Source organism: Dromaius novaehollandiae, chromosome 2, assembly GCF_036370855.1.
Source record: "Dromaius novaehollandiae isolate bDroNov1 chromosome 2, bDroNov1.hap1, whole genome shotgun sequence".
Taxonomy (NCBI): domain Eukaryota; kingdom Metazoa; phylum Chordata; class Aves; order Casuariiformes; family Dromaiidae; genus Dromaius; species Dromaius novaehollandiae.
In genome coordinates, this window is record NC_088099.1 from 131,205,458 (window position 1) to 131,220,484 (window position 15,027).

General features: G+C 41.4%; 1 protein-coding gene and 1 long non-coding RNA gene across 4 annotated transcripts in view; one reads left to right on the forward strand and one right to left on the reverse strand.

Annotated features, from left to right (window-relative positions):
• Positions 1-795: 795 nt before the first annotated feature.
• On the reverse strand, positions 796-3,093 carry LOC135327601 (uncharacterized). Its single transcript, XR_010387949.1, has 2 exons — positions 2,721-3,093; positions 796-1,394 (listed from the first exon to the last, which is right to left on the reverse strand). It is a non-coding gene; the product is annotated as an uncharacterized LOC135327601 (long non-coding RNA).
• A 24-nt stretch (positions 3,094-3,117) lies between these two features.
• PDE7A (phosphodiesterase 7A) overlaps positions 3,118-15,027 on the forward strand; it is a 76,351-nt gene continuing 64,441 nt past the window's right edge. For all 3 annotated transcript variants that reach the window (XM_026111659.2, XM_026111660.2, XM_026111661.2), the window contains exon 1: positions 3,118-3,537. In XM_026111659.2, coding sequence (XP_025967444.2) covers positions 3,400-3,537 — 138 coding nt within the window. In that variant the 5' untranslated portion in view covers positions 3,118-3,399. The remainder of the gene's footprint in view (positions 3,538-15,027) is intronic.

Below are 15,027 nucleotides of genomic sequence, written 5' to 3' on the forward strand. Positions count from 1 at the left end.
TCAACTATAAATGTGAAAGGAATCACGGAAATTTTATTAATGCAATCCACATTTCAATAGATTCTGATATGTAGATTAAAGGCTACATCTGCCATGATAAAGAAGCCATAACACACAGGACTTACAGATGCACTATGGCACTTCGTAATACCATATCATCCTTTTAAAAAGTGAAGCACAATGGGAACTCCATGGTTCACATGGCAAATGACTTAATTTAAACAACGCATTGTGGATGAATACTTTGGTGTTCCTATATAACGGTGAGAATAGATAAACCCCTCTGTGCTACAGGCTCTTACCTTGCAGTAGGGCAAGGTAAGTAGGCACAACAGGCAGGATGTAAAGCATAGAACAGCGCACACTCTTTGTAACTAGTGTATTTAGGCAGAAAACGTGTGACTTGGGTCATAACTGTAAGCCTTTGTCTATCTTCCTAGGGTGACATTCTTATTAATAAATTTGTACAGGAAATTATTGCTCATGAATATTAAAAGCTTTCATATTTATTAAGAATAGTAATGTATGTCCTAAAAACAGAACACTTAGGGAATCAGTCACTGTGTGGAAAATCTATGCTTACTTTGTAAGAATGTATTTCAAATTCCTTAAAGGTGTATATATAAGATTAATTAGACATCAAATGTAATTTGATTATTAGCAAGAGAGGGGAAAAGAAAATGTTGATTTTGTTATTTAAGGATATACTAGCTCAGACTGAGCGCTAGCATGACCACAGAGGACCAGTTTCAACCAATCAGATGGAAAATATGTAGAGCTGATAGGAACTGTAAACACATTATCAGTAATCTTTATTTAATAGTTTGACCCTGTACGATCAAAATATACACTATGTATATTCAGTGAAAGAAAAAATATATCTTTAATTTTATACAAAACATGACATATTGCTCATAAATGGATTTTAAGTTGACTAGAGTGCAAATGCATGCTACCTGAGTACAGAAAACTAATTTGTTAGGTTATTAGCAGGAAAGAACCAAAAGTAATTTTGAAAAATGACTGGGGGGAACTCCTGACCCCACTGAAACTGGTGGTGTTTTGTCATTACTTTAAATGCACCCATGAGTCAATGCAAGCAGACCAAATATGAGTAAACGTCAAAGAATGCAGAGTAAAACCTAACATACCTTGATTAAAAAAAGGCTGACTATATTATTTTTCTATGAATCAGTATATGCTTAGTACATATTGTGAATTATTGTATGCTTACATTATAATCTTATATGCTGTGAATGCCTGAGACATTTTTATTTGAAGGAACGGGAGAAAAACAGCTTAAAAGTTTGTAAGATGAGACAGTTGATCCACTGTCCTCTCTCATGCGTCCACATGTCCTGTAGCTATCCACCACGAACTGTGGGAGACTAATTCTGCAAAAGAACAAAACAGATTGCTCAACTGTTAATTCTGTAGCTTGGAGTAAAATATACATTAGACCACATCTATAAAACTTGTTTCTACAACTAGTTCGAACCCAACTATTCTTTCCAAAAGGGTTCCTACAAAGCCATTTCATTGCCTGTAAGTTATCCTGTGAAATCTAAACCTTTTTGCCAGTAAAGCAAGCACTTAAAAGAACAACGTATTATGCAAAATTAAATCATGTGAATCATTTTACAAAATCTGATTTTAAGTGGGTACATGCACTTCAAAGAATAGAAGTGTTCCCTTACCTATCATGCTATATTTAGGATTTTTTTATGTCAGAGAAATAAAGAAATAAAAAGACAGAAAAAGCAGCTGCAGGGACAGAGAAAATGATGATTTTTCCCCCGAATGAAGCAAAGTTTAGTTCTAGCTGCCTCATCTAGTGTGATGCACACAGCTATTACAGTGTATTTGGACCAGATGACCTCCTAAATTATTCTAGTTCTTTCTTAAAGTCCGGTTTCTGGTACCATGTGATTCACCAAGATTCTTATTTTTTACCCATTAAAAATGACATGATTTCACCTCTTCACGTTGGGGGAAAAAAAACCAAACAAAAACCTCCACGCCCTGAAAGCCTAACTGCGAGGATTCAAATGCAAATAGGAACTCCTCCATATATTGCTTTTTATAGACTATAATGAATTTTAAACGAGGCTGTTTTTTCATATTCGACTTTCTGCGCAACCGTGGAAGTCGGGCTTGCCGGGGGCTGCTGTCCCGGCCGGCACCAGGGAGAAGCGGTGCGACCCCGCGCTGCCACCCCCGCCGCGGGAGCGCTGACAGAAACCTCTGCTTTTGCCTCAGGGGAGGCAGGACAGCCCCAAACCGCGCTAGGCTCTTCCGCACGGGCCGGGGGGGCAGGACGACGGGGCCGAGGCTCCACCTCAGCGGTGTCCCGCGGGCCACCAGCCCCCGCACCGCGCCGCCATGTCCGGGGCGCGGCGCCTGCGGCCTCGCCGGCACCGGGCAGCGCACGGCACGTGCTCGCGCCGCCCGGCGGCGGGCCGGGCCGGGCCGAGAGGGGCCGGGCCGGGGAGCGGCCGCCCTGTGCCCTGGCAGCGCGGCCCAAGCCGCCCGCCCAGCCGACCCCGCCGCCCGCCGCGGCCTCGTCACCGCCACCACCCCGAAGGCGCGAAACGGAGCGCGCATGCGCCGTGCCGCGGCGCAGCGCACGGGGCCCGCGCGGCGCCGCCGAGCCGCCCTCCCGCGCACGGCAGGCAGGCAGGCAGGCAGGGAGGGGAGGGGGGGCGGCGGCGGGTAGTTACGTGATGACGCTTTGCGTGTCGCCAGTCGCGCGACCCACGCAGAGTCCGTCCGGCTTGTGCCTCCTCCTGGGCCAGTGCGCTCGGGGCTGTTCCGACTGGGGACGGGCGCGGCGAAGGCTTCCTCCCCGCTTCCCCTCTCTCCTCCTCCTCCTCTGCTCCTTCCCCTCCTCCTCCTCCTCGTGTCCCCCCTCTCCGCAGGGCCCGGCCCCTTCCCCCCGGCGGAGCGGGGCCGTGCGGCGGCGCCTCCTCCTCCTCCTCCTCCTCGTGCTGGACAATAGGGGCGAGCGCGGCGTGTGTCGCACCCAAAGCGGCCCCCCAGGCGCCCGCCCCGGCCTCGCATCCATGCGCGGCGCCGGGCAGCGGCGCTGACAGAGGCTCCCGCCGGCGGCAGCGAGGCCGAGGCAGAGGCGGCGGCCGCGCCGCGGGCTCCGGGCCGCCGCTCGCCGCCTCGGGCGCCGAGGGAGCGCGTCCCGCTTCCCGCCCGCCGGCGGCGGCGGACAAAGGCGCGGGGCCCGGCGCGGCCCCCCGGGCGCCGCGGGAGCGGTGAGGAGGCGCCGGGCCCCGCGGGGGCTTCGCCGCCGGCTTCCTGCCGCCCCGCTGCGGCGAGCCCGGCGCGGGCAGGTGCGGTGGCGGGCGAGGCCGCTGCCCGGCGGCGGCTCGGCGCACGGAGGCGTCTTCGATGGAAGTATGTTACCAGCTGCCGGTGCTGCCCCTGGACCGGCCGGTGCCGCAGCACGTCCTCAGCCGCAGGGGGGCCATCAGCTTCAGCTCCAGCTCCGCGCTCTTCGGCTGCCCCAACCCCCGGCAGCTCTCGCAGGTAAGGCTTCGGCCCGCCCGGCCCTTCCCGGGCAGCCCCACCGGGCGCCCGCGCTGCCGCCGCGCTTGTCCGGTGTCGGGGCGCTCGGCGGCGGCGGGAGCCCGCGGCCCTGCCGTCTCGGGGCCGCAGCTGTCACGTCCTGGTGGCGCCGGGAGGACGGTGCGGCCCTCCACGCGTGTCTGGGCTGTCGAGGCCGTCCTTTTCCCCTCGGCTGCTTGCAAGCGGTGGTGTCTCCGGGGCTCATTTCCAGGGGCGGTGGATTACTTGGGTCTTCTGTGCTTTTCAAGCTCGGGTTGTTTTCTGGCTTTTCAGCTTGAGCTTTCTTGGAAGGGTCGAAGTTTGCTATGGAGTATGCCAAAAACCCTGATGACTTTACTGAAATTACGAGTGTGTGCTGCAGTGTTTTACTTGGGATGTTGTGCTGTTTCTCCCTCTAAGTATTAAGGCTTGGCAATCTGTCTAGAAAGACACAAAGATCGTTGGCTTTTGCATTTCCATGGTATTGTTCCCTGCCCACATTACATGGGTCACGAGATGAGCTGTGCTGGATTTTGTTTCATCTGTTCGTGTTGGAAATATTACAGAAATCACTGCAGTAGGATGAAAGAGACTCTTTTCTGTGAATACTGTCCTAAATCTCTGAGTGTGTGTTAGCATGTGTGTGTGTTTTCCCAGCAAACTGTAATAAAACTATATTCTGGTGGAAGTTGTCTGAGGCAGACTTGGAATTATGGAGGAAAGCATGCTTTTGGTGGAAAGTCACCTTGGTTTCGGCTTCTAAGGATTGCTTACAACATCTAGTTTGAGAGGTCTGTTTCAATACTCAGAACTATTTTGTCCTTACTGAACATGCTGTCTTTACATATTAAGGTGGTCAGTTTTGGTTGTTTTCATTTTTTGGTAGCCTATTATTCTGCTTTTTCAAGACTTGCTCTGCTTCATGTACACATATATTGAAAATACAGAGCTACTGGTCTTTTTTGGCTTTGTCCCTGGTTAGATAGCAATGAAGCTCTGTATTTGTGTGAGCATTAGTGGTGTGTATGTTTGGGGAGGAAGAATCAATAAAATATTGTGTTAATGACCAACAATTTAAGTTGGAAGAGGAAAATCATTATTAGTAAGCAAATTCAGATGAACATACATCGACTCTCCTCAAGTATTGATGTAATACTTAGTTGACAAAAACTTTGTTTTTATGACAGATCAGCTTTCCAGGTAGGACTTTTTCCATTTGTACCTCTCAGTCTGTGGTGTAGTTGGTGATGATGGTGAATTTTCCATATTTACAAGTCATCTTGAAAGTCCAGTCTAATTTAGCATATTATGTTCTGTGCAAATGAGAGAAGTCTCTCTTGTCTGAAGACATGGCCTCCTAGAAAAGGGGCATAGTCAAGAGACCGGGTGACATTCTGCACTTACTCCTCTTTCATGTGGTTTCCAGAGCAGGTAGCACATGAAGCATATCAAATTAAATATGATTCTGACGTTTAAGGATTTGTTTCGATTTTCAGACTTCTCAATGTATTCCTTGTTTTCTGACCAATATGCTGCAGGTATGTTTAAATGGATCACAAGGAGAGTGCTCGAATAATATGTAAAAGGTGAAAATCTCATCTGCAGTCACAGACTGATGTAAATGATGGACTAGGAGGCATCATCAAATAGATTAATGATTCCATCTAATTCCTGAACTTAAATTCACCTTGGAACTGTCCTGGAAGACTCCTAGAATTCCACTTCCTTTGCTCTTCAAAGAGGTCTGGTTACCAGACTGTCATTTTCAGGCTTCTGCTTGGGATAGTTCTGAGCAATATGAGTGAAACTGGAGGTATAGATCAACAAACTTGAGAAGCCAGTAGGTAATTTTACATTTCATACAAATTTGGCAGTTTTTCTTCAAAAATGTAAGGTATTGAAAATTGAATTCCCATTTACAAATTAAAAGTGAAATTGTTTAGACATATCCTTTTAGGCTCATCCTTTCAGCAAGGAAGTATTCTTACTGGAAGCATGGCTAAGAACAATGCATGCTACATTAGACCTAGCATATAATTGTGATGACGCTAACCACCCAAATATTTAATTCTGTAGATTTATTAAGCTTAATCTTTGTTTAATAATTTTGTTAAAGTTTCACTAAATGGGCTCAAAATGAGCTGTGTGTTTTTACAGCTTAAATAAAGTAGTGCTGGAAATGACCCCAAGAATTCAGGTCTACTATTGGCAGCCCCAAAAGGATGAGTTGTACTTACAGTACTATTAGCAGATGTTTGCCTGATCTGTTTTCTAAGATACAGTCTTATGAGATGCGGTGAGCCGACGTAACTCATCATTGCTGGAGGTCAAAGTCCTGCCATCAGGCATGTATTCTTGCTGCTGCCTTTATGCTGTCTCTGATGCTGATCAGATGTTTGCTGATTCAATTCACTAAAACAGCAGAAAACTAACACAATCAGGGAAACTGGGTGGCTTTCTGCCATCTCATAGATAAAATAGACTTAGTGAAGATTGTCAGAACTGATTTAAAGGAGAGGATGGTACCATTAGGCTTTTGAAACCATATACATAAAAGCCCCTAACAATGGAAATTATGCTACCTCGCCAGACAACTTAACTGGTGTTAACAGTGCTTAACTGTTCTTGTCATTAAAAAGTTTTTTCTTAATACAGAATTTAGATCTTTCTTGTGGCAATTTACACCTGTTCCTATCCCCTGTAAATGCAGAGAAAACCATACTCTTTTTCTCTTTGCAGTTTTGTTTTATGTATGAATTATTTCCCTGTAGTCTTCTTTTCCCTAAGTTCAAAATATTAACAGGAATAATAGTAAAAGTGACATCTATTACCTGCAGGTTGTGATACTTATTTTTCAAAGCATATTTCTTTTGAATTCAATTAGTGTATATATGGGTTAAAGTCCAGTCAAATTAAAAGCCACCATTGTGTGAGTTTAAGCAGTGTATTTAAATTAATAATTTTCTTTGATAATCCTGAAATAATTTTACATACTAGTGTTATAGTCTATTTTTAAAGGCATTTGAACTGGTAATTATTGAAATGACTAGGACATTTCACACTTGTGAGATTGAATTTACCATCACTGCTAGGTCAGCTGGATGCTAAGAAGTTCCTTGGAGCATGCATTTGGGGTGTGCATTCCAGGTGTAACAGACTGACATATTTTTTACATTAAATCTGAGCTTTTGGAGGACAATTTAGGATTCTTTACCTCATCTAGTTTTTAACTTATCTAGTGTTCAATTTATTAATTATTTATTTTAATGAATAAGGGTTTATAATGAAAACTGCTTTACAGACATAGCTGTGAGCATTTTTAGATTGTGTTCTGCATTACACTCCAAAAAAAAATAAACTTGACAGGAAAGGTCGGCACACATTTGGGAGACTGCATTTATGCCATATGAGCATGTCAGAAATGAGTAAGAGAAGACTTTGACCTAGTCTGTCATTTTTGACTCATTTTTGTCCTTCTGCCTTTTTATTGGTCTTGCAGTCACTTCAGTGCCTCAAAAAATGGCATCAATGGTATCTGGTAGTAGAGTCTCAGTAGAAGGAAAGGTGTAGTTTTGGCCTGGCTGTCCTTAAGTGTGTGAATTTGCTGATGGTGAAGAAAGGTATCTTCTAAGGATGGAATTCATGAAGAGGGAGTGGAGCAAATAATGGAAGACTCCATTTGAATCACAAAAGTTTAGACACTAAAAGCAGGCATTACCATGTACTAGGTAGTACCACGTACTGCCTATTTGATGACTTACTTCAGATCCTTCATTACTTCATCTTCATTTCATGCATTTAAACAGTGTAGCTCCATGCTTTGTGACTCTGCATGTTATATATGTATCTGATCAGTAGACTGCAGATCATGTGTGTGGAATCCCAAATTTGACTTAGAGGAACATAGGGAGGGGGGAAAAAGTCAATTTGAGCAGCTGGAAGTGTACTGCGCTGGTGGATTCCTCAGTCAGAAGCACACCCTTCCCCTGAAAAACATTCCTCCAGCATCAGTCCAAGTGATATGACACCTGTGATATGACACCTTTTGTCCATGTTTATCCATTACACCATCTATGATCCAAACATACTTTGCTCTGCATGCTAGAAGACACAGTAGAGATGTGTGTTTTCATGGTCTGTACCCTTGACATGATTTATTGTAAGCATTGATCTTTACTCCTGTGATTGCACCTTTTTGCTGGGGGAAGTGTTGGCATGACCTATTTTTCCCTTGCAGCTGCTCGTTTCTGCTCGTGCGCTTTCATGCGCTCTTGGTTGTGTCAACTTTTTTTTTTTTTGATCAGGTTATTTTTCGGCCAGCCCGGCTGATTCATAGTATAGTATCACAAATGATTGTGCCTGTTAGTAATGAGGAAGCAGTATGTTAGACCAGGAGTAATGAGCAGTGGGGGGAGAGAAGGAATGCTTATCGTGGGCCTGCTGCTGAATGCAGAACCTTACCCTAACCACCTTTCTTTACATAGCCACGTTTTTTCATAACCTTTCCTTTATACCTTTCTAATCTTCTCCATCAGGGTTTCTCAGCTGCTCTTTCATTCATTAGTTTTCTCCTGCTGTTTCCCATATCTCTACTGCATGAATAATTAACAAGTTAAAATAATGAAATAATTTTCATGATGTGATTCCTAGCCTCTGGAATTAATTCTTTGTGTTGCTGCTATGCTTGCCATTCCCTTCATCTTGCATTTGTTGTACCTGCCTGCTGAGATTGCATCTATTCATATGAGAGGCAGAGACTGGCTATGATACAACATAGACAAGTTCTGATTGGGGATTTTATGCACTACCGCAATTTTAAATGAAAGTTCATTTTAAAAACATTTTCTGAATTTTATGACCAATTAAATTTTCCATACCGTTAAAAATTGTAGCGTAAAGCGATGTTGGTACTTTTATTCTGCAAAAGGTCATAGCAGCTTGTTTCATGGCCTATAGTCATAGTTATTGCCTGTGTAAGATATATGTAGAATAAGATGAACTGTAATTAATGAGGACTTTAAATTATTAAGTCACTGAAAGTCAGTTTTTTTGCTGTGTCTTTGTCCAGATTGTATATTGGTATATTTTGTGGTTTTTATGAACCTCAAATTTTGGATGCTATCTTTAAAAAGAAATTGGTTTGAAAAGAATGATTGTAACTGTGCCCCCTCATCTTGTGAAATACTGAATTTTAACCAGAAAACAATTCTGTGAGAAATCGGTTAGTATATGAATATTATTCCAAGACAAATAATGATCTAATAATGTATAAGATAGGTAGATAATAGAAATAGTTTTATCTCATTTATCTCTAATGTGCCTACTTGCCTGCTCTTTTACGTGTGTATGTGCATGTACAGATTGTTAGAACTGAGTGCTTCATATGGGATGTCTTTTTCAGCAACTTTTCCTCTTTGAAAGCCTCTTTTTTTGAGTGCGGATTTTTTTTGTAGATTACTTGAGGAAAAGAAGCAGTAAGTATACAAGTTGAGTAAATTCTGAGTCAATATGGTAATATACCCAATCATGAGATAGATTAAAACTGTTGTAAAAGATCATGTATATTTCAGACATCTGTGTCATTCTGCTGTTTTGGCATGTGAATGTTATTTTTTGGGAACATCTGCAACAGAATCCTTATTTCTTCTGTTAGAACTCTTTTCTGCAAAGCTTATGAGAAAAAAAGCCTGGTAATAGTTATGGTGTTAGTTTGTTGTAATAGCTCTCTGTCAGTTCTTTATCTATTGTTGTTTGTTTGTTTGTTTTCTTCCCCCCCCCCCTTAAGTTTCTCTTTGTGCTCAGTCACTTCCTAGCATGGAGAATCTCCAGTTCATGACTGTATTTCTATGTCCTGTTAGGCTCTCGCATAAGAAACACCTTCTGGATAGGACAGAAACCTGTTGTATTTGCCTTTCTTAAAAATTCACCAAATCATGCAAATTATGAATAATTTGGCAGCTCAAATTAGAAACATTCTCTCCATAAGCGGGCAACCCAAGTAACTTTGTTGTCCTTTACTGTATAAATCTTTGTTAACACATATCGATACTTTCCACATGTGACTTCGTATAACCCTAGGTCCCAGTAGTTGGTGTCTTAGATATGAAGGAATGTATCTCATGTGATTTGTGATACACTCATTACAGGAATAGTATAGCACTCATGTGATATACTACATTGCAGGAATGAAATGTATTCTGTTAGTTAGAATATCCTTTCCTTGTAAATGAAGAGCTGAGGATAGATGCACTAAAGAAACTTGAAGAGTTTAATCTTAATCTCAATCTCAATCTCAGAAATCATAATAATAGTGCATTTGATGCAAATAGCCCTTTGTGTGCATTTAAAGCTAAATAAATCCTATTTTAAGGATTTCAATCCTATTTTAACTGCTTCCACTGCTGAGAAAGTTCTTTTGTATAAGCAAACTACAAATGCTTTGTGTGTGTGCATGTACACAGGCATGTAAGGTCTTACAGGAAGTGTGTGTCTGGGACCAGGAATTGAACCTAGACCTCTCAAATTCCAGTCTGGTCTTCTGCACAAAAATCCTTGTAGTAGAATTTGGAAGAGTCTGTGTTTCCCTAGATGAGAACTTTTCCTCAGTTTGTTCTGTTTATGTCATTAACAAGAAACTGCAGTGTAAATAAGCACCCAGTGTAATCCAGCAAGGCAGCCTGCCAAAGACAAAATATTTTATTATAAAAATACAGTTCTAAAAAATCTGAATTTAAGGGTTAGTTGAGGAATCACTTATTTATCTGTTTACATCCTAGGTGTATAGTAGAAAACTTGTAGCCAAATATTTTGATTTCTTTAAAATCTGAAATAATTTTTGTGGCTGTTACCTTCCCTGCCCTGCCTTCCTCCCCTCCACACCCCAAGCATTTTTTACTTTTGCTACAACAATCTTAACTCCTGTCTTCCTCTCACTTCCCCCACTTTGTACACCTGTGATATGGCAATCTGATTTAGTCTTTTCCTGGCCATGCTCTCATGATAATTATAATTAGATTCTGGAGTCTGCTTTTCGGTGCAAGGTAGAAGGCAAATCCTTTTTCAGCTTTTAGCTGAAAGTGTAAAGGAGCCAAAATTTGCAGCAGGCCCTTCTTCTCTGCCTGCCTGAACACTGAAAGAGCATATCCTGGAAAAAGAATAATGAGGATAGCTGTGTATTAGCAGAAGATTTTACTGTTTCTCCCTCCCTTTGGTGCCAGATGATTTGTGGAGAGACAGAGGCTGTTTCCTCCACTGGTGAGATTTTCTCTGTAGCAGACATAGCTGGAGGCTACTCTGACTATTAAAATCAGATATTTATTACACGTGAAAGACAACCCATTGCCCACTTCAGGGCAAGGGGTCACTTCTCTCCCAAGGTGAGAGAAAACACAGGAAAAGATGCAAGAACTTATTCCAAGACTATGAGGAAAAAAATTATAATGGGTAGCCTGGGAGGTCAGTAGGTGAATTGGCTTTGGTACAAGAAAGTTTTTAACATATTTATATGCAATCTCTGCGGATGCGGTTCTTCTTAGTCTCTAGATGAGAGCAGAAATTGAGATAAGGTGCTGGGATACTGACAAGGAAGTGATTTCCAGAGGGCTTGAATTATGTGTCTAGATCATAAAAAGTTATCCTATTACAAAACTTTTTTGTTTTTAATAGTGTAGTCCAGTAGTGGGTTTAATGTGCAGGGACTGTAGCTGTTATGGCTGCAATGATGCTATTCTTTGTTATTTCTTACTTTGTAGCTAATATACTGCCTATGTTGATGTTGCAGTTGAAGGTGCACTGAGATGGTTTCATGTTTAGTCATGCACAAATTAGCACTTCCTTTTGTGTGTGTGTGTGTGCGTGCGCGAGCACAGCCATCTCCTGAAGCGTGCGTGGGGTGCAGTGTGGTTCTTGTCACTAACTGTCTTAGCTTCTCTTTTGTAATGAAAAGAAGCCTGTAAAAAATCAGTTTCCAAAAAGTCTAGCGTACTTGATTTCTTTGATCGTTATCTGTAGAATTTTAAGCTTTGGATTTCAGCAGTTTTAACAATTTATCTCTTTTTAGTACTGGACAAAAAAAAAAATCCATACAGATTCTTTTACTGTTGTAAACGTGGTGTGAAGCTGCTAAATACAAAATTGCAAATGTCTGTGGATGGAAATAAATGTAAATTTGCTTATCAAAAGAGATCTAGAGAATAACTTTATGGACTTTTGTTTGTTATTTCTTCTGTTGTAAAGTCTGAGCTAAAGTTCCTTTAGCCATGGTGATGACAGGAACTGCACTTTTCCCTGGGCTTAGATAATATAAGGGCTTAGACAGTACATCTAACCAGCTTTCCCTAGCTTGTTTTCATTTGGACAAAGAGCATTCTGACTACATCTTAGTCCAGATAAAATGTACTGTGTTTAGCCCACAAACTGACAGAGAAAATGGTAGGATTTTATCTATTGCCCGAGCTGAAAGAAATAAATAAGAACTTGAGCTTTTTACCTTGAGAATCTGATAATGTTCCAAATACTTTCAGAAAGTCCTGTGTTCTCCAAGGTTTTCTTCCTCCTCTCGAGAAGGATACTGGTTTTCTCCTGGATGTGATCACCATGCTTATTCCTGTCTCTGTCACTTTAGATTATTATGATAATTTTGCAATGTACCATAAATGAAACACATAGCAAATTGCAGGTACTAAATTCCTTAAGTCTTGCTTGGAAGGAATGCGTTGAACCTACAGTCGGCAATCTGTTTCGAGTTGTAGGTGTTTTCAGAGAGAAGAAAGGCTTCATCTTTCAAGAGCATTGAATGGTTGAAGCTGTTACCTTGTTGCTTTTCTTCTTCATGTGATATTGTGACATTATTTTTGCCAGTGCCCTCCAGCCCAAATTGCTTAATTTGAGGCAGGAAGGGCTCTTTTGTGGTTTAATAAGAGGCCCATAATTAAAAACCTTCCTCTATCACCTCTTGACACAGTAGAATTTAAGTGAAATCATCTGCTGTGCGCTGTGAGGCTAATCCATTTTTATGAGCTTTTTGGGAAAGATGATTTGAGGTGGTTAGACAAGAAGTTATTATTCATGATTGGTTGAACAAGTAAAAAACAATATTACAATTAGTGAAACTAAAGATTTTTTTTTTTCCTTGGATGCTATTGTATTTATACCAGGGACAGAAAAGAGGCCATATCTTAAAAACTCTGGTTGTACTGAAACCAATTTGGGAGTCAGGAGGTGAAATTTTTCTCTTATACTGAATGTGGCACAGGGTCTGGGTTAGGGAGGCGAGGAAGCAAAGATTCCTTAAAGAATACATCACCTACTGTAATTTTCTAGTATAACGGTGCAAATATTACAGAAGATTTTTATTTCTGCCACTTCTCAAAATAAGATTATTAAGGTTGTTAAATAGAATAATTTTTGTATTTAAAATGTCATGAAAAAATACAAGAGCAATTTCTTTATTTCTGTCTTGTTTGACACTATATGATGTTGTGCTTATGCTTGGAGAAGCCTGGCTGAGGATTGTTGTTGACTGGAGCCATGGTTTTTATTACTATTATTATTTTAAACAGAATTTGTTCTTTTTCAGAGTAGAGTTATATTTAATGTTTGCAGTCATAGTTCTAAGGCTTTCTTTTTTTTTTCTTTTCTTTTCTTTTTTTTCTTTTTTTTTTTTTGGGTGTGAAAGTTAAATAGACCTGCACAGTATTGCTTCTAGCCGCATATTTTTACTCGTTCTCTTGTGCTGGCATTTGCACTCCTCTGACCTTGCAGAAAGCTGGTTTATGGAGCTAAAGCAGCAGAAAACTCTCTTCTTTTTTGTGGCAGTAATTTTTCTGCTGATACAGAGCTCTGTAAACTGGCTCTTGGCAGGATCAGCGGAGTGCTGGTGCAAGGGAAGGAAGGGGAACGCGCAGTCGGAGGCAGCATGAGCAGCAACACTGACTCAAATTGTTTCCACTGCAGTTGGAGGAATGTCCAGAACAGCTGACAATTGTGTGGAATCATTTCACTTTCTCCCCAAACAAGAGTGGGTTGAACAATTCCCTGTTGTTATTCAAATTAATTTATACAGTGTATTGTGCTGTTTGTTTAGTACTTTGGAAGGCTGCATGTGTTGTGCACCCCGTGTTTATTATATGTTTATACTTCCATAACTTCTTCAGAATGTGTAACTTCCTCTCTGTTATTTACATGAGTCCATGCTTCTGTACGTTTTTGGATAGATTTGACTCCATTAAAAAATATTTTAAAAGGTGGGCTATATTAGCTTATGAACAAATGCTTGATACATAGTCTTCGGACTTAGTATACTCTATTTCTTCTTCCTTTTTTTCCCTTAAACATCCAGTCTGGAAATTTTTGTTAAACAAAACTTGGCATTTTGTCAAATCTATTTTCTCACCTCTGTGACTAGTATATTTAGAAATAATTTTAAAATGAAAAGTATTTTCATGTGAAACTGTAATCTTCTTTCCCTTCTGCACCTTTTACTAAAAAGTAGCTATCCTTGTTACAGTTCATAAATGAAGTGTGTCAGAACATGAGGGTCATTCCTGTCTTTTGTCTTTGGAGAAGTGCACAGAATATTAAAAGGCTTGTTAGTGTGTATGCGTGTGTGTGTGTATATATATAAATTTATATATACATATATAAGTGATAGCTGAATGATGTCATGGTGGATGCTGTATAAATTCAAATATGAGAAAAAACGGTATTCTGTGTACCATTTGCTACTGTGTTGTCTTGTCCAGATAGTCACAGGACAAAATCATATTCTAAATATATCGATTTCTGGAAGTTCTGGTTTTTTTTCACTTGATCTTTCTAAGCAAGAAGTATAAACCTAATAGATTGCTAAGCCTTTATAGTAAGGTTTTAGAAGTGCTTACTGAAAATGCACAATAGATAAAAACACATTAGTTTTGTGCCATTGTAAGTTAGCGCTTCAGGATGATGTCAGAGGAATGTTGGGCTTATTCTCTTTAGTGTGGGTTTTTTTTTTCTTTTTTTCTTTTTTCCTCCCCTCCAGGTTCCTAGCTGTTGTATATCTACTTCAAACTTTATAGAGCTTGCCCTGAAGCGTGTCTTAGGCCAAGGACAGTTGTACCATAATAGCTGTTCTGTATGTTACTGAGTTGCCAAGTCAAACAAATTTGGATTGACTGAGTACATGTGTGCACAGTTGTTCAGCCATCCGTTTCTGCTGAATTTAGTAGAGTACACAGTATGCTGATTATGTTGATTGGCAGAATTATTTTAAATCCCCGCCTGAAGTGCATCCAGTCCTGTGGAGGTATTTGTGGGTGGGTTCGTTACAGCGCTGTATGGCACCCAACCCTGGGCCCTGACCCTGCGAGAATGTCATGGGCAGGTCGGCTCTGCACAGCACCGCGAGAGCCTTCCTGTGGAGCCAGATACAGCAGCTGGCAACGTATAGGCAGTAAGCTAGGCCGTACTGCTGCCGCTGCATTTGGTGCGTCA